Source organism: Brachyhypopomus gauderio, chromosome 6 (genome assembly GCF_052324685.1).
Source record: "Brachyhypopomus gauderio isolate BG-103 chromosome 6, BGAUD_0.2, whole genome shotgun sequence".
NCBI lineage: Eukaryota > Metazoa > Chordata > Actinopteri > Gymnotiformes > Hypopomidae > Brachyhypopomus > Brachyhypopomus gauderio.
The window spans coordinates 32,925,560-32,947,760 of NC_135216.1; the positions used below are offsets into that span (position 1 = coordinate 32,925,560).

The window sequence follows — 22,201 nt, forward strand, 5'->3', positions numbered from 1 at the left end:
AACTTGCATGAACAGAGATGATGTAAACATTTTTAGAATTCGTATTCTATCGGTGTTGCTAGCCAAGAACTTTGTTTTTTGCACTTTGTTGCAAACTAATTCAAAGGATGTTTTACTCCAACGCAACTTTACTTTTTCGTCAAGAAATGCGCCCCGTCCACGCACGTGAACTAACGTCAGCGCTGCACGCGCACGCCGCACCACGCGCGCGCTTATTTCCCCTGGATGTGTAGGTCGCACAACACCAAACACAAATAACATGCGAACCTAGACAATTGGCTCGGTAATAAAAAATAGCAATGCTGCTATCTTGTTAACTTTTTGTAAATAAAGAGTAAACAAAACGAACGAGCAGCCTAACAAGATAACTTACATGGCATAGACAAATCCAGTAGATAATCTTTAAATTGAAAGACATGCAAAGACGTACCATGAATGTATTGCTTTACTGTTGCAGTTATTATTGCACAGCATGTAATGATCTAGATACTTGGTTGTGTGTAGTGTGAACGCAAGCCTGCCGCTGCTAGCGGAGGTACAGGATATTTACCGTTCCCATCGCTGGCGGAGACGGACAGAGCCGGTGAAGACAGTTTAGGCCTCTTAGCTGAAGGCGGGCCGGAGTCCACAACATTATCGGCCATATTTTACCCCACTAATTACAAGTGAAGCATATATCCACAACGGATAATGTCACGTCGCTTGTGTGAGGTGGTGGTGGGTGAATAAATCCCTCCAAACGCGCTCGCTGGTTCTCGGGACGATGGGGGGAAAGTCTCGTCCAGAAACACTCCTCCCTCACTCCGCGCTTGGACTCTCCTTCTCCTGTGAGTAGTTCCTTACTCAGTGAAAGTGACACGGTGATCGGAGTTACGGCTCCGGACTAGAACATAGCAGGAAGTTCTCTAGGAGCTCATGTAGCCGCATGGGCAGCGGGGACATGGTCCCGAGACTCGTCCTCTATGGTCCTGTCGGTCTTCTCTGCCATGGTGGGAAGCGAGAGCGATGTGCCGGGACGCTGGGAGTAAGGAGACGGGAACTGGGATCAGATCGGACCGGTGGCAATGTCGCGAAATGCGTCTCATGCGCTGGTCATAAAAATGCCCAAGATACAGAAATTCTCCAGTCGGTTAGTGTGTCCGCTGCAGTCGGTGTGGCTTCTCTCCAACATGATCATTTGAACATCGGGGGTCCCCAAATCTGGACTCATCAGTAAAGCAGATTTCTTTAAGTAATTTCTAGCAACTCAAAAACAGATGCAGCACTTTGGTGACTGAAAATGCGTAAAGGAACAGTTACAGTTCGGTTAACAAACGCACATAAGCGTGCATGCATGCAGGAAAATGGTCAAAACAGAACACTGACTTGGTGAAGAATCGTTTGTGCTTTTGCAGAACAAACACCAGTTATGAGGCGTGCAATACCCCTCAGATTAAATACCAGAGTGTTGACGAATTGCCAGGCGTGCGACAAACTCCAGTAGCCTGTTTTCTGTGTGTATGCTAATATGTTAACGCTTGTGTTTCTGGATATGTTCGGTGGGGTTGTTACATTAACCCCGCTCGAGGTTTAGTGTTTTGTGACTAAACATCAAAAGTGTCCTAACAGAATGTGTCATATATAAAGGCCTGTATTTGTTCATATGTGCATTCAGCCAATTTGGAACGTTCGCCCTGAATATCGAACGCACGAGACGGGGCTACAATCTTTTCCAAAAAAAATCCCCCCCTTGCTTTTTAAACCTGATTTTTTTTTCACCAAAACGCTTTAAGTTCATGCGTGCAAGATCATTTTAGTTCAATACTGATGACTAATTGTGAGGGGAAATCGTTGATTTCGCCGTTTCTCTGGTGCGCTGCGGACCCTTTCGCAAAAAGTGGAATTAGTGGAGTGTTGAGAATGTGGCAGGCGTATTAGCAGCGATGTCCTCTTCAGTGCTAAAATTTCTGTTTCAACTTACTGACAAATCTTGCAAAAATAAATGTGCCACTGCGTGATGAACGAGCAAGCTCTCAACACAAGAAATAAGGAATCGAGCAGCAGCCAAGACCCAGAGAACACGACGACAAGATTAAAATGTACATAACGAACGCAGTTGCATGGATAATATTAGGAATGCAAAGCCTCTGGTGCAAATAAAATCGCCAGCTGCAACCCCAAATATTTTGGGGTTCTCCAAAAGCTTCCACAGTCTTTGTGATGCTGCGAGCCCCCCTGCGCGTTCATCCCTTTTAAATTTTCCTCTCTCGGTTCTTCTCGGGTCTTTTAAATTTTCCTCTCACAGTTCTTCTCGGGTCTTTTCTCCACTTTTTTGTCTTCCGAAAGCTACTGGTCATTTCATGCAGAAAATTTCCACTTCGTGACCAAAAAAAAAACTACAGAAATGTAACGTAGTACCGTTTCCTTTCCTTCGTTTAAATATCTTGCCCTCTTCCGCCTCTCCTCAACACTCCTTCCTTGGATTTTGACGAGAGAATCTCCCCCTCTCGCTCCCGTCCTCCCTTCCTAAATCGGTTTGCGTGTTTTCTTTCCGGTGATTCCGAGAGAAGACACCGCCACTCTCCGCCCGGCGCGTTTTCAGAGTCGTAGTGGCCGGTGCTACGGTGCCTTTCCTCGGTCTCTCCTGCCTCCTTCGGTCTCCCCGCACAAACAAAATGGCGGCTTGTTGTTTCTGCTCCTTTGGCACGGGGGGAGGGTTGGAGGTACAGCAACATTAGAAAAGGGGGGTTGGCGTTCGGGATTTCCCGGACAGTACTATCGTAGTATTTCGGAGTTTAACATTCTTGGGGACAGGCGTTTTGTTTATGTCAGCCACCCAAACGGTCAGTCCCTTCGGATGTCAAAAACGCTAAAGCACACGATAAGAGATTGTGTTCCTCAAAAGACGCTCGAGGAATCTAGGCTACCGTGTCGCAGCCATCAGAACCCACTTCAGTGACTACTCACTTTACAGGTAAACTTCACTGCAGTGTGGCACACCCCAAATCTGGCATGCACACAACATCCCCTGAAAAGACCCAGACTAGTGAGAAGTCACCATTCCTGCTTACCCAGAATGCCAGCATGATTAATTCGACATCAATAAGGACCCTGGCAATCTCAAAGTATGATAATCAAGTTTCTCCAGGATTTCAATTTTATTGTATCTCAAAAAAGGTTCCCGATGCAAACATAACCAAATAAAACTCGTCACACTCGTACTGTAATGAAAGTCATTCGTTTCTCTCCAACACACACTGCATTTTCAGTTGCCGACTCACTGCATGGATTACAGGGTGACCACCAAAATGGAGAACTGCACGCAGAGCTCAGTTGTGTCCAAATCCCAGTGCCTTCAAACCTACACTTCCTCCCTGAGATGAGGAGTCAGCTGACCCATCTGCTGTCTGATCTCCTGGAGATCTTACTGCCCTGTTGTGTGGAGGCAACCCTCACACACCTGATCTAGAAGATCAAGTCGTTAGGTACCTTCTGAGCACTACAGATATGATAATTAAACACAGAAGGGCACCAAAATCTCCAGGACTGAAGCTGAGCACTAGAAGAAAGTCTGTGGAAGACCGCACCAGACATAGTGCCCTAGGCGTTAGGAAGAGAACGGCCCTTGTTTGGATGGTGCTTTGCCACAGTTTCTATGCTATGCCAGAGCTCATCTCCTCCTTCCTTCATCCCTCCGCCTGTGCACACACTCTCTCCACATCCACCACTTTTTTGGGGGTGTGAGAGGACAGGATAATTGGGCCCCCGTGTTCTTGAATCACCACGTCGTCTTCAATCCGAACCCCGAGGCCCCTGAACCTCTCTGGACACGAGTCGTCACTCTCGCTGAAGTACAGCCCTGTGGAGGAAGGAGGGAGAATGGTTTATAGCAGCGATTATGAGAACTTGAGATCCACCATGTTGCAGTGTGCAACTCCAACCCTACTCCTGAAGATCACCGTCCTACAGAGAGTATCTCCACCCCTGCAGTCCAGCTCTTACCCTAAACATGAATGTACCGTTGAGCAGATATTACAGTTGACGCACACACACCCCATTCACACAATATACTTCTGGATATAATGAAGCTGTTGCATTAGGGCTGTAACCTAAAAACAGGTGTCTAACCAACATCTGTGTGGTGCACTATGAATGTGTGTGGGGTGGGCCTGATGGAGTTATATGGAGGTTGGTGTTCCATCCACCAATTATGTCCATTAATTAATTCATTAAGTCAACACATTACATCACTCACACACTGCACTTTACTAAGACATTGTCATTCCAAACCAGAACCTTCATCAGGTCTTGATCCATCCACCAATTAGCCATGTTGCTGAAGTCAGCCGGTATAATTATGTGCACACACTCCCGGAGAATGATCATCACTGTTGTCCAGGATACGGGATGCCCCACCTACCGGGCTCCACGGTGACGGCCATGCCCGGCTGTAAGGGCTGGCAGCGGGACAGCTCTGGGGTGTCGTGCACGTCCATGCCCAGGTAGTGACCCACATGGTGGGGACAGTATCGGCGCGCCATCTCCAGGAGACAAGGGGACCAGGTCAGAGGCGAGAGAGAGAGAGAGGGATACGAGACAAATAAACCTGGATGTTACTGTGTTAAATATGAGCCCCAAAAATAAAACAATGAGCAAGACGCTGTGTAGCAAGCAAAGTCCCACTGCCTGACAGAACCACCCCTGACCTACGACCTACCACCCTTCTGACCTACCAAACAGAGTTGTGGGGTGAGGCTCTGATCACACCTGCTACACGCAGCACTCACTAAGAGCAAGACTGCTTCCTAAAGGCCAAGACCATGAACAGGACCTTCTGAAGGACCTTGGACCATCATGTTCATTCTTCATTCCATAAGACACAGCTGACAGACAGTGCAGGGCGACGCTAGGCTGGTCTCTGTTGTCTCTGCTGGTGTTGCAGCCTCCACAAACTCCACAAGACGTGTGTGTGTGTGTGTGTCCACTGCTCCTCCTCAACTCTTCACCTGAAACACGCGTGTGTGTGTGTGTGTGTGTGTGTGTGTGTGTGTGTGTGTGTGTGTGTGTGTGTGTGCTCCTCTCTGCACACAGGCATTTCCATGTGAAATGGAAGCATCACACTGCCTGGGGTCAAAGATCAAATGCAGGAATTTGGTTTAATTTATTTCTTTGTGAAAAATATTACTTGAGTGTCAAGAACACTGCTCCTCAGTACAGGCCAAAGCACTTGGGCTTGAGGCCCATTCAGGAAGTACTGTAACCGTTAACGGCCCACGCCGTCCTCCCTGGGAGACGAGCTGCACCGGGTCTGCACATCGCTCCCTGTCAGCCCTGAAGGGACATTAGGAGGGACATTAGATATTTGTGTTGGCCTGGAAACTGACCAGAGAGTTGCAGGAGTCTGTGCACAGGGTCCCAGCCCCCAGGAGCACTGCTGCTGGACACAGAGGGAACTGTACAACACAGCTGCACACTCCCAGATGTGCACAGTCACAGATGTGCAGAGACCCAGATGTGCAGAGTCCCACTTCAATTTCCCCAACTAATCATCCACAGTCATTACAGATCACTTTCAGCAAAAACGGCAAAGTTTTTACTAAACAATGTTTTTGCGACTGTGTTGCCATCAGATTATCTGTTTCTATCAGTTTATTTATATCAGAGCTCAACCCTGGAATTAATACCATCAATCCACCCGATCCAGCAGAGAGCTTTTTCTTTTAAAAGGAACACACATTTTTTAACCTGACCTATCTACTTTATTGGTAGCATATGGCCACTTACCAAAGACAATCATTCTTTAACGTTTCCCTATACAGAGAATGGAAAAATCTGTTGATTCAAAACACACTTCTAAAGAATTATATTCACCAATAAAGCTACTGAATGTGCTGGACAGAACATGGTGTCAGTTTCCACAGAATCTCAACAGATCCGTGTTCTTCTCCTGAAGTTGGAAAAGACTCTAGAAACCCCTGCTGAGTCAAAACCAACCCAATGGGCAGTTCCTGAGACCTGGCCATATCAGACATTAGCGTTCTATTGGAACGGAGTTATGAAACAACCAATGTTTGAATATTAGTGTTTGGAGATTGTCTAACACTCAGGCTGCTAATGCATTAGGCCCGGAACCTTCTGGATTAGCAGATACCTTCATGGCATCTGCGTCGCTGGCCCCGTGAGGTAGGACGCCCAGCTCACGGAGCTGTTTGGCGAGCAGGGTCAGCATGGTGGAGTACACGTGGTCCAGACTGACCCCAGAACAGCACAGATCCAAACAGGCTAGCTGCACCTCCAGCACAGCCTCATACACCTCCTGCTGCACCTCACTGAACCTGGATCAGATCAGGGCAAAACATATACATCAATAAGTGTGTGTGTGTGTGTGTGTGTGAGACTACATGGTCTCAGTTTTGTAGATTACTTTGTAATAAATTGTTTTTGAAGGGCATACCATATTGTATCTTAAAATACTGCAACTACAGGAAATTATGGACATTTTCCTTCAAATTTAGTTAGATAATGTGAAAGTCTGGGAGTTCAAGAATTAACTAAGACATCGGGACATTGTCCACTACTGAACCAAGAAACCATCGGGCCACCGCCAGCTACTGAACTGGGAGACTGTCCACTACTGAACTGGGAGACTGTCCACTACTGAACTGGGAGACTGTCCACTACTGAACTGGGAGACTGTCCACTACTGAACTGGGAGACTGTCCACTACTGAACTGGGAGAATAGAGGACAGCTCACTCACTTCCCATTAACCGGCCACGTGCGCGTGATGTCACTGACATAGCCAAAGTATTCACACCCTCCGTCCAACAGCACCATCTCTCCATCCTGAGAAAGACACAGAGAGAGAGACAGAAACAGGGATAGACAGATAAAAAAGAGGAACAGAAACAGACAGACAGATAAAGGGGCAGTCATGGCCTGGTGGTAGGGAACTGGTTTTGTGACCGGAGGGTCGTGGGTTCAATTCCCAGACCTGAGGCCATAATTGAGGTGCCCTTGAGCAAGGCACCTAACCCCAATTGCTCCCCGGGCGCCGGGCTAGGGCTGCCCACCGCTCTGGGCACGTGTGATCCACAGCCCCCTAGTAATCACTAGTGTGTGTGTGTTCTAACTGCACAGATGGGTAAAAAGCAGAGGACAAATTTCGATTGCGGTGAAATCGAGGGCTCACACACACGGGGGCTCACACACACGGGGGCTCACACACACACGGGGGCTCACACACACACGGGGGCTCACACACACACGGGGGCTCACACACACACACAGGGGCTCACACACACACACAGGGGCTCACACAAACACACAGGGGCTCACACAAACACACAGGGGCTCACAAACACACAGGGGCTCACAAACACACAGGGGCTCACACAAACACACAGGGGCTCACACAAACACACAGGGGCTCACACAAACACACAGGGGCTCACACACACACACAGGGGCTCACACACGGCTCCAGTGTGTGTTTCAGCTCCAGGCCTGTCTCACGTTAGGGCACTGGACTACATTCCCACTCCCGCCGTTGTTATGCTACCTTAACAATCTGGTTGTTACTGATGTAGTGTAGGGTGTTGGCTCGGTTGCCGCCGGCGACCACTGGAGGATACGCAAGGTAGTTAGCACCATGTGCCCGAGTCTCGAAATCAAACTGTGGGAGAGAGACAGACAGATGAGACAGGTAAAGAAGGGAGAGAGAGACCAGCTCAGATAGAGAGGTAAAGAAGGGAGAGAGAGACCAGCTCAGATAGACAGGTAAAGAAGGGAGAGAGAGACCAGCTCAGATAGACAGATAGAGACTGGGAGAGAGAGACCAGCTCAGATAGACAGGTAAAGAAGGGAGAGAAAGACCAGCTCAGATAGACAGGTAGAGAAGGGAGAGAGAGACCAGCTCAGATAGACAGATAGAGACTGGGAGAGAGAGACCAGCTCAGATAGACAGGTAAAGAAGGGAGAGAGAGACCAGCTCAGATAGACAGGTAGAGACTGGCAGAGAGAGAAAGACCAGCTCAGATAGACACGTAGAGACTAGGAGAGAAAGACCAGCTCAGATACACAGGTAGAGACTGGGAGAAACACACATGTAGTGAGACAAGCAGATACTGGAAGGAAGAGAGAAGATGGGTACGGTGAGAGTCTGGATAGAATCCTTCAATCATCATCATCATCATCATCTCTAATATTAATCAAGCTGAAGCTCGTCCTCCAAAGCACCAGAGAACAAGAGACCCAACACACCCATCACCCTGACCATTACCAGCCACTGAACACTTCCTAGCGTTTACAGTGACATCTGCACCTTCCTCATTAATTTTAATTCAGATTAGCAGCTTTCACTTTTCTGTAAGATATATTATCACCTCCCCTGTTTAGTGTTTGCAAAGTTTAGTCCCTCCTCCACTTTATCTTTGCATAAATTAGCGCCTCCTCCATAATTTACCTTGGCATAGATTAGCGCCTCGTCGATGTTGCCTCTGCACATTGCCATGGTCTTCTTAAAAGCCTAAAGGTATCACAAGAGAGTCAAAACTTCTATTATATCTTATATTATACTGAAAACTAGTCCATAACACCTTTTCTCAGTAGTACATGTACTTGATCACCAAACGTATCTTAATCACTGCCACCTTCTTCAAACTAAGACTGCACTACAGTCCCAGATCACCACATGTTCTAACCTCACTCAGTAGATCACCGGGGATCAAGTTCATATGCCGTTCTGCTCAAACACATTTTCTTACCAGGTTTACAGGCCGGATTACAGCAGCAAAAATGCAACTGTTACAGGGTGCTGCACGTGTTAGATGTAGGGTATATGTGAGCACACTAACATAGGGTATATGATACCTAGAGTATATATGACCTTACTGGTGTAGGGTATATGTGAGCACACTAACATAGGGTATATAATACCTAGAGTATATATGACCTTACTGGTGTAGGGTATATGTGAGCACACTAACATAGGGTATATGATACCTAGAGTATATATGACCTTACTGGTGTAGGGTATATGTGAGCACACTAACGTAGGGTATATGATACCTAGAGTATATATGACCTTACTGGTGTAGGGTATGTGAGCACACTAACATAGGGTATATGATACCTAGAGTATATATGACCTTACTGGTGTAGGGTATATGTGAGCACACTAACATAGGGTATATGATACCTAGAGTATATATGACCTTACTGGTGTAGGGTATATGTGAGCACACTAACATATGGTATATGATACCTAGAGTATATATGACCTTACTGGTGTAGGGTATATGTGAGCACACTAACATAGGGTATATAATACCTAGAGTATATATGACCTTACTGGTGTAGGGTATGTGAGCACACTAACATAGGGTATATAATACCTAGAGTATATATGACCTTACTGGTGTAGGGTATGTGAGCACACTAACATAGGGTATATGATACCTAGAGTATATATGACCTTACTGGTGTAGGGTATATGTGAGCACACTAACATAGGGTATATGATACCTAGAGTATATATGACCTTACTGGTGTAGGGTATATGTGAGCACACTAACATATGGTATATGATACCTAGAGTATATATGACCTTACTGGTGTAGGGTATATGTGAGCACACTAACATATGGTATATGATACCTAGAGTATATATGACCTTACTGGTGTAGGGTATATGTGAGCACACTAACATAGGGTATATGATACCTAGAGTATATATGACCTTACTGGTGTAGGGTATATGTGAGCACACTAACATAGGGTATATAATACCTAGAGTATATATGACCTTACTGGTGTAGGGTATGTGAGCACACTAACATAGGGTATATAATACCTAGAGTATATATGACCTTACTGGTGTAGGGTATATGTGAGCACACTAACATAGGGTATATGATACCTAGAGTATATATGACCTTACTGGTGTAGGGTATATGTGAGCACACTAACATAGGGTATATGATACCTAGAGTATATATGACCTTACTGGTGTAGGGTATATGTGAGCACACTAACATAGGGTATATGATACCTAGAGTATATATGACCTTACTGGTGTAGGGTATATGTGAGCACACTAACATAGGGTATATGATACCTAGAGTATATATGACCTTACTGGTGTAGGGTATATGTGAGCACACTAACATAGGGTATATGATACCTAGAGTATATATGACCTTACTGGTGTAGGGTATATGTGAGCACACTAACATAGGGTATATGATACCTAGAGTATATATGACCTTACTGGTGTAGGGTATATGTGAGCACACTAACATAGGGTATATGATACCTAGAGTATATATGACCTTACTGGTGTGTGTGTTTGATACTCTGCAACAGTAATGTCACTCACACACACACGCACGCACGCGCACACACACACACACACACACACACACACACACACACAGATCTCTGATGGTGCTGAGTGACGGTGGTTTATTAACGGAGTGTCCTGACCTGGGCGGTGATGCGTCCTGCCTCCTTCATCAGTTCCACCTCAGCAGGACTCTTCACGGCTCGCAGAGAGTGAGTGAGGGGCCGAAGCGGGCGCACCAGCGCTCCCCCCTCCAGCAGGGGGCGAACGTGAGTCTGGTGCAGCCGTGGGTGGCAGGGCTGCGAGCCATCGTACCACACTGTGCCTGCTGAGAGAGATACGTGTCGGGGTAACTGGTGTGTTCTGACAATCTGGGGACCCTTCAAGATAAGGGTTGAGACCCGTTCATATAAGCTTTTAAAAACCTGTGGTTTTCTGCTGTTGTATTATATATTTTATTATTATTCTTATTATTGTGTATGTAATGTATTTATTTATTTATTCATGTACAATTATTGTACATGAATTCCATTATATTTACTGCAAAATTGAGTATTTCTATCTTTATTTACTCCATTTTCTGCAAAGCACTTTGTAAACTTTGATTAATCATTGTGTTGTCCTAATTTGCTAGATTGTTATACATATAAAAAGCTCGTCTGATCTTATTTGAAACTATTTTGCTGATGCAATATCCTTATGTATTTTAGATAACGTCATTAAGTCTTTTTCTGCCCACTGAATTCTCTGTGCTCTTCTCTCCACACAAGCACACAGGCTACACGCGTCGGTTCAAAGAGTTCACAAGGTCAAACAGGGTTCAAGCAGTAGAGATGAAACAGTTTTGAGGTTCTCCAATCATCTGGCTCTGTGGGATTTTACCTTTCAGACTTTTGAGGACCACGCCCAGCTCCTCGATGCTGTGCACCCTGCCCAGCCCTGTGAGGGCCGCAGCCCCGTCCCTCCCTGACCGAGGCCCATCCCACAGCTCCCTCGCTGGGTCTCTGCGTGGCACGAACAGGGCCGCCTGGTCCGGCCTCCCGGAACCAAACATCACCAGGGCGCTGTCGGGCTCCGTGATCCCCGTCAGGTACAGAAAGTCCCGGTTCTGGTGGAACGGGTAGGGGATGTCGTTGGTCATGTAGCGGACAGGATGTGATAGGACGATGACGACGTGGGAGGAGTTTGAAGCGTGGCTACTGCCAGTCAGCTGCTTCGCCTTGGCCTCGATCAAGGATGCCAGCCGCTGACGACGCAGCTCAAATTCAGTCTGAGTGACTCCAGGAGTCACCTCACCTGGACGAGAGAGAGAGAGAGAGAGAGAGAGAGAGAGAGAGAGAGAGAGAGAGAGAGAGAGAGAGAGAGAGAGAGAGAGAGAGAGAGAGAGAGAGAGAGAGAGAGAGAGAGAGAGAGGGGGATAGAGGCAAGAAGCAAAGGAGAAAGAATACACCACCGCTGTGATTATGCTAGGTGATGTATTTGTTGTAGTGTTGTTGTATTTGTGTCTGTCTCACCAGGTTTGACGAGGTGGGGGTGTGTATATGGACTCGGCTGTCCCAGGTATCTTTGGGGGACTGCATTTGTCTTCCAATCTCCTGTCTTCACAGACACACTCCTACTTGGACACCTTGAAGCACCTGAGGGGAAGAACGAGGTTGTGTTATCCAGACAGGTTCAGTGCACAGTTCCTTGGGTGGAATACAGGACACAGATAAGATTTGTAAAAAGTAAAAAAAAAAACCTCAAAACAGCAGGAGAGATTTGGACATTTTTCACACAGGCTGTTTTTGGTGCGTTGGTATGTTTATTATAAAATATCTTTAGATAAATCACCCCCAACAGAATAGTGGGTATCACACTTTATGTGGGACTCGTTCAACACCGTACCTCATATCATACAGGAGCAACCGTACGATACATTAAAGACCATAGAGCCCGGATAGCTCAGTCGGTAGAGCATCAGACTTTGGGGCAGTCATGGCCTGGTGGTAGGGAACTGGTCTTGTGATCGGAGGGTCGTGGGTTCGATTCCCAGACAGAACATGACTGAGGTGCCCTTGAGCAAGGCACCTAACCCCAACTGCTCCCCGGGCGCCGGGCTAGGGCTGCCCACCGCTCTGGGCACGTGTGATCCACAGCCCCCTAGTAATCACTAGTGTGTGTGTGTGTGTCTCCTGACTGCACAGATGGGTTAAAAAGCGGAGGACAAATTTCGATTGGGGTGTAAAAATCACAATTGACAAAATATGGCACATTTCATTTCATATGTGACATCAGACTACTATAATATATCAAACTACGCAGAACGGACTAAAGTGAAGTGACAGAATGAGGAGGAGCTTTTTCCCGCAGGCCATCCGTGCTCTGAACATTAATACACACTCACACTAATGAACAATTTAATGCACATACTTGCACATTTTTAAATTGCACATTTTAAATTCCACATTATATTTTACACTGTATACTTTGTATTTTTTCTACTATATTATATTTTTCCAATTTATTAGGGATGCACCGAAAATTCGGCCACCGAAAATTTTCGGCCGAAATGGCTTAAATTTGCATTTTCGGTTTTCGGCCGAAATACTTTCATCACCGAAACAACACGGCCGAAACAATGTGCTGTGATGACGCAAGCAAAAATCGCCACCTGCACGCGCTTATTTGTATAAAGCTAGCAAAAAAGTTTTCCAGTGATGGCGCCGAGGACATTACACCAAAAATTATGGAACTCGTTGGCTTAGACGATCAGCCGTTCTCTGTCGTAGGGATTTCGTAGGCTAATAGAGCACATTGAGCCCCGTTATGTTTTGCCGAGCAGACGACATTTCTCAGAAGTGTGTTTACCTGAGCTGATTAATGTTGTTGCAACTCACGTCACGTTTTTATGTGAGAATTTATATTTATCTTTCAGGCCAGTCAGTTATAATTAAATTTAACTCGTATAAAATACATATATTTATCCTCTCAGATAAAAACGGTCTGCAAGCGAGTTTAATTTAATTAGTGGTCGGCCGTTGTCAGCGGTATCACCGTTAACGGCTCACCACTAATTTTATTTTATAATATGCATTACTGTAATGTCAGTGCTAAATAAATATTTTCAAATCAAATTTTGTAGTTGATTTATTCTTTGAATAGCAATGCCTTGATTTTAGTGAGGTTAGCCATAAATCCAATGTTACTAATAATTGGCATAATGTGTTTCGGCTTTCGGCCTTGGTTTCCTCATTTTCGGTTTTCGGTTTCGGCTAGGAATTTTCATTTCGGTGCATCCCTACAATTTATATTCTATTCTTCAAAGCCAGAACCAGTCGACTCAGAGACAGCTTCTTCCCCACAGCGACCAGGCTACTGAACAGCCAGTAATCTCTGTTCTGGCAGCCCACACCCACCATTACATGCATGAACACCACAGTACATCTGCACTTTATTTCACACTGCACCTCTGCACTGCTGGACTATTGGACTTAATAATACCAACCAGAGACAATACTCTACCCCTGCGCTCCCATATACTTACTCCATACCTTGCTCTGACATTACTACAGTATCATAACTCACTGTGATCACTGGTACATCTGCACATCTATACAGCATTATATAATCCACAGCCTGTTACATTCATCTCCATTCACTGTGCAATATCACATGTATATTTAATATATTGTAAACAAAGTAGAACAACACTTATTTTTATTTACATGACACTACAGAGTAAGTTTTATATGTACATACACTAGCCTAATTGTTGTAATTTATACATCTTATTGTAAATATTGTTACTGCAAATTGAGTTTTTCACTCACCGGTGTACCTGTACTCTGGTGATATGACAATAAATCTGATTTGATTTTATATTCTATCCTATTTTGTTGATAATGCTGCCCCCCCCCCCCCCCCCCCCCCCCCCATTTCTATTCCCTACAATGTGAACGGACAGTCAAAAAAGCATTTCACTGCATAGCTGTGCAATGTATGACCATGCATGTGACAAATAAACTTGATTTGATTTGACGTGATGTTTCCTACCTGGACAACAGTGAAGTGTTTCCTACCTGGACTACAGTGAAGTGAGACGTGATGTATCCTACCTGGACTACAGTGAAGTGAGACGTGATGTTTCCTACCTGGACTACAGTGAAGTGAGACGTGATGTATCCTACCTGGACTACAGTGAAGTGAGACGTGATGTTTCCTACCTGGACTACAGTGAAGTGAGACGTGATGTATCCTACCTGGACTACAGTGAAGTGAGACGTGATGTTTCCTACCTGGACTACAGTGAAGTGAGACGTGATGTATCCTACCTGGACTACAGTGAAGTGAGACGTGATGTTTCCTACCTGGACTACAGTGAAGTGAGACGTGATGTTTCCTACCTGGACTACAGTGAAGTGAGACGTGATGTTTCCTACCTGGACTACAGTGAAGTGAGACGTGATGTATCCTACCTGGACTACAGTGAAGTGAGACGTGATGTATCCTACCTGGACTACAGTGAAGTGAGACGTGATGTATCCTACCTGGACTACAGTGAAGTGAGACATGATGTATCCTACCTGGACTACAGTGAAGTGAGACGTGATGTATCCTACCTGGACTACAGTGAAGTGAGACGTGATGTTTCCTACCTGGACTACAGTGAATTGAGACGTGATGTTTCCTACCTGGACTACAGTGAAGTGAGACGTGATGTTTCCTACCTGGACTACAGTGAAGTGAGACGTGATGTTTCCTACCTGGACTACAGTGAAGTGAGACGTGATGTTTCCTACCTGGACTACAGTGAAGTGAGACGTGATGTTTCCTACCTGGACTACAGTGAAGTGAGACGTGATGTTTCCTACCTGGACTACAATGAAGTGAGACGTGATGTTTCCTACCTGGACTACAGTGAAGTGAGACGTGATGTTTCCTACCTGGACTACAGTGAAGTGAGACGTGATGTTTCCTACCTGGACTACAGTGAAGTGAGACGTGATGTTTCCTACCTGGACTACAGTGAAGTGAGACGTGATGTATCCTACCTGGACTACAGTGAAGTGAGACGTGATGTTTCCTACCTGGACTACAGTGAGTACGAGCAGCAACTCGGGCCGTGGCTTTCAGCGTGTATGAAAGTGACTGCAACATTTTCGTCGCCTATCTCGCGCGCACAGTTCGCCAGCCAGTCTCAACATGAGGTCCACTCTGTTCTGTCACTCCATGTCAAAGCGGACCGTAAACCGGGACCGTCACTAACTCGCTACGCGCTCGCGATCACCTCGCCTCTTCAGTGTACGAAAACGTGAAAGAGTGGCCCGCCCCCTTTCTCCTATATCTCCGGCTTCTATTGGCGGAGCGGAGAGCATTTCGACTCCTCTGATTGGTCAGCTTTGCATGACTCATTGTGTTACGCGTCATCGCTGGTAGGAGGACCCGTGTGTTGGAGCGTCGCGTTTTGGTAGTCTAGTCCGCGCCTGTGTGAAAGTCAGTCGGTCTCTGTTGCGACCTACACGTCGGGAGTGCAGGACTATTAACTTTAACTCTCGGTCCAGGTAGGACGCTGGTCGCGTTATATTACCATATTTTCGTGGATATATTAACATTTTATCATCTAAACGGCTGATTAAACACGTTTGAGGGTTTCTTTGAGCAATAGCCCGCGTTATTCCAGAAGCTTCTGCAGACGGTGGTGGTCCACACGGAGCGGGAGCAGCGGGACACCTGTGGACCAGCACGGCCAGTAGTCCCGGGTTTGTGTTTAAGACTAAATATCGGGGTTTTGTTTTCTGTCCTCCGTCTGTTGGCAGCGTTTGTGAGGCCTGCTGTGGGAATGGACCCGCGGAAGGTGTCGGAGCTGAAGGCCTTCGTGCAGGTGTGCAGGGAGAACCCGGCCGTGCTGCACCTGCCCGAGATGAGCTTCTTCCGCAGCTGGCTGCAGGAGTAAGAGATCCCTCACACACCTCACACCCGCCTCACACCACACACCACACACACCTCCCACCTCACACCAAACACCCACCTCACACCTCCCACCGCGCTCACCTGCCCTCTCTGTCTGCGGACTTTGTGGTCTGATGGCTGCCGAATACATTATTATATGGTGAACTTGGAGCTGGAAAGTTCCAACATGCTGTAGGGGCCCCGGGCAGTCACGTGCACGCCTGCTTGTAACACCTACGAGTCATTTAACCCTTCCTGTGCTGCGTCTAACTAAATACAGTGACTACAATGAAAATGCTCATTTTATTTCTTATTTATTTTTTTTAGATTGGGCGCAGCCGTTCCACAAGCAGCCAAAAACGACGCTTCGTCATGCAAGGTGATTCTCTCATTTACTAGACCATGTTTACGTTCACGTTTCTCAAGTTTAATAGGATTTAAGTTATGGTAGAGTAATAACTTTGACCTGCGTTGCTTTTTTACTGTTGCATTTATATGGCCTTAAGTGAGTGCCTTGCAATGTCTGTCACATCAGCCCGGACCAAGATGAAAATGTAAATAACACTGGAAACAGAAACCTTATTAGTGCTGGAAGGTGTCACCTGTGTGTTGACTGTAAATCCAGTCTGCAAAATGAACCCTGAGTACCGCAGGTCCTCATGCAGCCTTGGTCATGGTTTCTACACAGGGCAGCTGTCCGTGTGATGCAGGGGCCCCTCCTAAAACAGCCCCGCCCCCACAGGCAGAGCCGGCTTCTCCCTCCGAGAGCGAGGAAAGTGAATTAGGTAAGGAGGTGTCCACCGTTTCCTCTAAGGCACATATCACAGTGATACTGAAGAACTAACACTGCAAGCAACTCTGTTGCTCTTACAGGTACTCAAGAAATTTATCTAGTGAGCTAGTTTTTTAACCTTATTCAGGACCAGGTGTTGAGTCCAACTGCATTTGAAGAGGAACATTTTTACAGACTTTAGCTCAACATTTGTTTGAAATGTGTCTCCTGTGCAGAGATTGACAAGGAAGGAGTGATTGAGCCAGACACAGATGATGTTCAGGAGATGGGAGATTATGAGAACCTGGAGGTACGTTCACAGCCTGGGTAGCAGTGGGCCTGCATAGGGGACTGGTCATGCTGCCCAGGGCCCCGCTGCACACGCAGTCCAGAACTGCAGGTCATGGATCCTCTCTCTGTTTCAGGTCACTGAAGAGATGATTGAACAGGCTAATGAGAAGAAGATGGCAGCCATCGAAGCCCTGGGCGAGGGTAAGGCAGGGGTCAGTGGAGCTCACTGTGCATTTTAGCCTTTCGCACTGATCTGAGATCTGCTATGCCGTTTCTGAGGTCTGGATTTGGGAAGGAGGAGCTCATCCTGGATCAGTGTGAAAAAGCTCTGCTCAGGCTGTCATGTATCTGATGCTGTAGTGATTTGGCTCCACTTCAGACTAAATACAGTTGTGCTAAATGTTAAGCTCTCATAGGAGAACTAGACAGTCACGTTAAATGGTATTTAATAGTGAATTGAAGGCGTGCGCGTGTGTGTGTGTGTGTGTAGGGGAGCTAAGTAAAGCTCTGGAGTTGTTCACTGAAGCCATCAAGCTGAATCCACGATCGGCTATTCTCTATGCCAAGAGAGCCAGGTACCAATGCCACGTCTTTGCCCCGCCCTCATTGGTAGCCCCACCCCCACCCATGCTGCTGTAGTAGTAGGGCTTGATAACTGATGGGTTAAAACGGGCAGCACAGCAGTTTTGTGTGGTGCTGTTAATGTTCATTGTGTGTGTGTGTGTGTGTGTGTGTGTGTGTGTGTGTGTGTGTGTGTGTGTGTGTGTGTGTGTTCATCTCAGTGTGTACATTAAGATGCAGAAGCCCAATGCTGCGATTCGAGACTGTGACAGAGCCATCGACATCAACCCAGATTCAGCGCAGCCGTACAAGTGGAGAGGCAAGGCTCACAGGTGGGCACCCCGCGGGGACAGCGCCCCCAACGGGTGGTGGTGTAAAGACGCGTGAAGATACGCGGTGATCTGTTTGTCAGGGTGTCTTTCTGTCCTCTTCCTCAGGCTGCTGGGACACTGGGAGGACTCGGCGAAGGATCTGGCTATGGCCTGCAAACTGGACTATGATGATGACGCCAGTGCAATGCTGAAAGAAGTGCAGCCCAAGGCATGTACACACACACACACACACACACACACACACACACACACATACGCACACACACACACACACACACACACACACACACACACACACACACATACGCACACACACACACACACACACACACACACACACACACACACACACTTGGCATCCTACACTGTTTGCTGACGGCGCTGTAGTATGTGAATGTCGTGCCCCTGATGTTTGAGGTCGTGGTTACACCTGGTCTGACCTGAAAAGTGAAAAGTCTGTTTGGACTTAAGGTCTGTGATTAGGTGGCGTGTTTGGACTTTCATAAACTTCTTACAGTTTTTACCTGGTTGAATAAGGTAATATGAGTTTTACTGCATGCATTATGGTGCATGTGCACACACACACATTCAGTTGTGTGTGTGTGTGTGTGTGGACCGAATTGAAAATGGGCATCTCCTCCCAGGCCAACAAGATCCTGGAGCACCGGCGTAAATATGAGCGCAAGCGTGAAGAGCGTGAGCTGAAGGAGAGGAAGGAGCGCGTGAAGAAGGCACGAGAAGAACACGAGAGAGCTCAACGGGTGAGGATGAGGGCGGGGCAGGGGCGGAGCTTAAACCAGCACCAATGGGACAGACAGTCATGCTAACTGTGTGTGTGTAGGAAGAGGATGCCCGGCAGCAGACTGCAGGAGCCCATGGTGGAGGCTTCCCAGGATTCCCAGGTACTTAAACATTCTGAAATATTTAAATTACGGGAGGGCGGAGTTTAGATTAAAATGCGATTTGGTCTACTGCTAATTTGGTCAAGAACATTTTCAATTAAAGGACAGTAATAAGACATGACTGTTGGTGTTATCCAGCAGACAGAGATGACAGTGGTTAGCATGAGCTCATTAGCATAAAGCTCTGCCTGCTAACATTGTCATAGCTAGCTAGGGTGCCGTTTTGATCAGTCATCAGTGGTGAGATTTGTACGTACTGTTCCTGTTTGAATCTCCATGGTGGACGGCGTGTGATGTACTAAAGGTCAGGATGAAGGGATTGTGTTTAGTATATAGACTGACGAGTTTGAATCTGGATCAACGGCCTTCGTTGGATGTGAAAACGCACAGCTGCACATGTAAATGCTGAGCGATGCCCATCACCATAGTGATACATGCTTCCATCGTGTTATTGGCTCATCCTGTGAACTCCGAACCTGTAGGTGGCGCTGGTTTCCCAGGGGGCACGCCGTTTGGAATGCCTGGACTGCAGGAACTCTTTAACGACCCGGAAGTGCTCATGGCGATGAAGGTATGGCACTCGTTAGCCAATCACAAGTTTATCTTTGAACCATTGAGCATTTTATTAATTATTAAGAGAAAAAATTAAGTATTAGACAGTAATTCAATTTTCTTTCTCTGATTTCTTATATACTTTATATTTGTTACCGATAGCTGTATTGTGTCGAATTTTATATCTAGCAATGATGTAAACATAAGTGAATTAACTTATTACATTATTTCCACATTGGAAAACAAATGCACATTCTCATGCTGTAGGAGTTACTGCACCTCCACCCTGTATCAAATACTGTAGGAGTTACTGCACCTCCACCCTGTATCAAATACTGTAGGAGTTACTGCACCTCCACCCTGTATCAAATACTGTAGGAGTTACTGCACCTCCACCCTGTATCAAATACTGTAGGAGTTACTGCACCTCCACCCTGTATCAAATACTGTAGGAGTTACTGCACCTCCACCCTGTATCAAATACTGTAGGAGTTACTGCACCTCCACCCTGTATCAAATACTGTAGGAGTTACTGCACCTCCACCCTGTATCAAATACTGTAGGAGTTACTGCACCTCCACCCTGTATCAAATACTGTAGGAGTTACTGCACCTCCACCCTGTATCAAATACTGTAGGAGTTACTGCACCTCCACCCTGTATCAAATACTGTAGGAGTTACTGCACCTCCACCCTGTATCAAATACTGTAGGAGTTACTGCACCTCCACCCTGTATCAAATACTGTAGGAGTTACTGCACCTCCACCCTGTATCAAATACTGTAGGAGCTCCTGTACCTCCACCCTGTATCAAATACTGTAGGAGCTCCTGTACCTCCACCTACATCTCACATTTTGCATGTTTATAACATCTTGTGTGTGTGTTTAGGATCCAGAAGTAATGGCAGCGTTCCAGGATGTGGCTCAGAACCCAGCCAACATTGCCAAGTATCAGAGCAACCCCAAGATCATGGCCCTCATCACCAAACTCAGCTCCAAGTTTGGGGGTCCACAGGCCTAAAGAGGGGCGCTGGGGGGTAGTTGGGGGTAGGGATGTAGTGGGATGGGGTGGTTGGGCAGTTTCAGAAATGTGAAGAGACGACGGTTTGGTTGCAGTGCTTTGAGGTTCTCTCTCTCTCTCTCTCTCTCTGCTTGCTTTGTTCTTTTGTACAGATTTTCAGAGAGACTGGACAGGTGACATTTGGTCTAAATATATTTCCTGCCATCTGTCTTAAACCCATGCCGTTATTATTTGCTTCAGGGGTGGTACAATGGAGGCGTATTAAACATGTTGGAGAGGCATCAGGACGGGGTGGGGCAAAGATGCGTGTGGCCGGGCAGGTCTGGGTCCTAGTTCAGACACACACACATTCGGTGTGCGGCCGGGCAGGTCTGGGTCCTAGATCAGACACACACACACACACACACACACATTTGGTGTGCAGCCAGGCAGGTCTGGGTCCTAGATCAGACACACACACACACATATTCGGTGTGCAGCCGGGCAGGTCTGGGTCCTAGATCAGCCAGTGCACAACACGCATTCACAGGCGTGAGGTATTATGGTAGAAAGGGGGGCATAACTGAGTCATAGCACTTCCTGGTACCGGAAGGCTCACGGACCCACTCCAGAATCACACTCAGACCTCTTCCCCTCGTCACTCCCGAGTGCAAATAACGGCAAATTCGCATAGATCAAAACAGAGCATTTGGGAACAATCACAGGACAGAAGAACGTTCAGCTTTCATTGGTTCAGCTGCAGAACTGTGATGAACGGTAGTGAAAATACCACTTCAGAATGCAAAGGGCTAATGAGTTTAAAATGGTCCAGTCTGTGGTGGTGAAATTCCATGTATGGAAGTCAAGACCTACAGATCATCTGGGACTGACGGATGCATTCTTGGGCTCTCAGGACTGCGGGACACATTAAGGAACGAGAATGTTGATTTCCTGTGTCCCTGTATTACTAATCTGTTATTCTTTTAGTTCTTTGCTGAACTTGATGGCCATAATAATTCCCTTAAGTAAAGTACTGAAAGGTTGAAGCCAAACATTTTTTTATCTCGTAGTCTTCTCTTTACCCTCAGTCTAATCTCAAACAATAGTTCCTCTCCTAATCAGACACCAAGCAGCAGAAAACTACCTTGCTTTCCCTGATCCAGGTGGGTTTGGGTCTCAGATGAATGTGAATCATGATTTTCAGTCAATAAACGTTTGCATTGTTTCAGTTGCATCTGTTGGGTTTTTATACAGAGTTTTGTGTCCAATATTCAGTGTTAATATTCTGCGTATATGGCATGTTCTGTATCAGCAGCGTGTAGGGGGCAATATGGTGGGCTTTTGCCATTCCTTCTCTAGATGCTTTTATTACTACGATGAATTTAATTTCCTCTGAGAATTCCCAATTTTGAGGTTTAATTGATCTAAATATGGGTTGTTATAACATTGGTTCTGGTCCAGTCTAAGCTGCTGATTCTTTTTTCCTTTTCTCATTGCAAAACTGCCACTGTTGTGTTCTTCATGGAGGCTGTTGAGTCAGG

General features: G+C 46.4%; 3 protein-coding genes across 17 annotated transcripts in view; 1 reads left to right on the top strand and 2 right to left on the bottom strand.

Annotated features, from left to right (window-relative positions):
• ep300b (EP300 lysine acetyltransferase b) overlaps positions 1-2,975 on the bottom strand; it is a 36,244-nt gene extending 33,269 nt beyond the window's left edge. For 4 of the 11 annotated variants that reach the window (XR_013132034.1, XM_077010496.1, XM_077010499.1 and 1 more), the window contains exon 1: positions 551-2,975. Coding sequence is in view for 10 of the 11 variants with exons in the window: in XM_077010496.1 (XP_076866611.1) it covers positions 551-644 (94 nt within the window). In the remaining variant the exon portion in view is untranslated. The remainder of the gene's footprint in view (positions 1-550) is intronic. The other 7 variants (XM_077010503.1, XM_077010501.1, XM_077010502.1 and 4 more) reach the window with 6 other exon arrangements.
• A 130-nt stretch (positions 2,976-3,105) lies between these two features.
• On the bottom strand, positions 3,106-15,629 carry xpnpep3 (X-prolyl aminopeptidase 3, mitochondrial). Of its 5 annotated transcripts, none has more exons than XM_077010507.1 (10): positions 15,390-15,629; positions 11,835-11,957; positions 11,203-11,616; positions 10,464-10,645; positions 8,443-8,505; positions 7,540-7,653; positions 6,739-6,824; positions 6,131-6,314; positions 4,400-4,520; positions 3,106-3,838 (listed from the first exon to the last, which is right to left on the bottom strand). In XM_077010507.1, the coding sequence occupies exons 1-10, from the start codon at positions 15,457-15,459 to the stop codon at positions 3,666-3,668; spliced, it is 1,530 nt and encodes a 509-aa protein (XP_076866622.1). In that variant the 5' UTR covers positions 15,460-15,629; the 3' UTR covers positions 3,106-3,665. The 5 variants fall into 5 exon arrangements, with proteins under 5 accessions (XP_076866622.1, XP_076866621.1, XP_076866623.1 ...); XM_077010506.1 differs by having other exon boundaries at positions 10,464-10,648; XM_077010508.1 differs by lacking the exon at positions 8,443-8,505 and having other exon boundaries at positions 10,464-10,648.
• Positions 15,630-15,703: 74 nt separating this feature from the next.
• st13 (ST13 Hsp70 interacting protein) lies at positions 15,704-21,894 on the top strand. Its single transcript, XM_077010512.1, has 13 exons — positions 15,704-15,863; positions 16,119-16,251; positions 16,579-16,630; positions 16,940-17,036; positions 17,260-17,333; positions 17,449-17,515; positions 17,805-17,889; positions 18,097-18,207; positions 18,313-18,415; positions 18,852-18,968; positions 19,049-19,109; positions 19,592-19,680; positions 20,550-21,894. The coding sequence occupies exons 2-13, from the start codon at positions 16,142-16,144 to the stop codon at positions 20,679-20,681; spliced, it is 1,098 nt and encodes a 365-aa protein (XP_076866627.1). The 5' UTR covers positions 15,704-15,863; positions 16,119-16,141; the 3' UTR covers positions 20,682-21,894.
• The last annotated feature ends 307 nt before the right edge of the window (positions 21,895-22,201 follow it).

What these genes read in the sequence shown, in the direction of transcription:
- xpnpep3 (XM_077010506.1), bottom strand. Translation starts at nt 15,459, where the DNA reads ATGTTGCAGTCACTTTCATACACGCTGAAAGCCACGGCCCGAGTTGCT. An exon ending in TCGTACTCACTGTAGTCCAG is followed by an intron (nt 11,958 to 15,389) that starts GTAGGAAACATC and finishes TCTTCCCCTCAG; the next exon opens with GTGCTTCAAGGTGTCCAAGT. An exon ending in GGCCGTCACCGTGGAGCCCG is followed by an intron (nt 3,839 to 4,399) that starts GTAGGTGGGGCA and finishes CTTCCTCCACAG; the next exon opens with GGCTGTACTTCAGCGAGAGT.
- st13 (XM_077010512.1), top strand. Translation starts at nt 16,142, where the DNA reads ATGGACCCGCGGAAGGTGTCGGAGCTGAAGGCCTTCGTGCAGGTGTGC. An exon ending in CATCGAAGCCCTGGGCGAGG is followed by an intron (nt 17,516 to 17,804) that starts GTAAGGCAGGGG and finishes GTGTGTGTGTAG; the next exon opens with GGGAGCTAAGTAAAGCTCTG. An exon ending in AACACGAGAGAGCTCAACGG is followed by an intron (nt 18,969 to 19,048) that starts GTGAGGATGAGG and finishes GTGTGTGTGTAG; the next exon opens with GAAGAGGATGCCCGGCAGCA.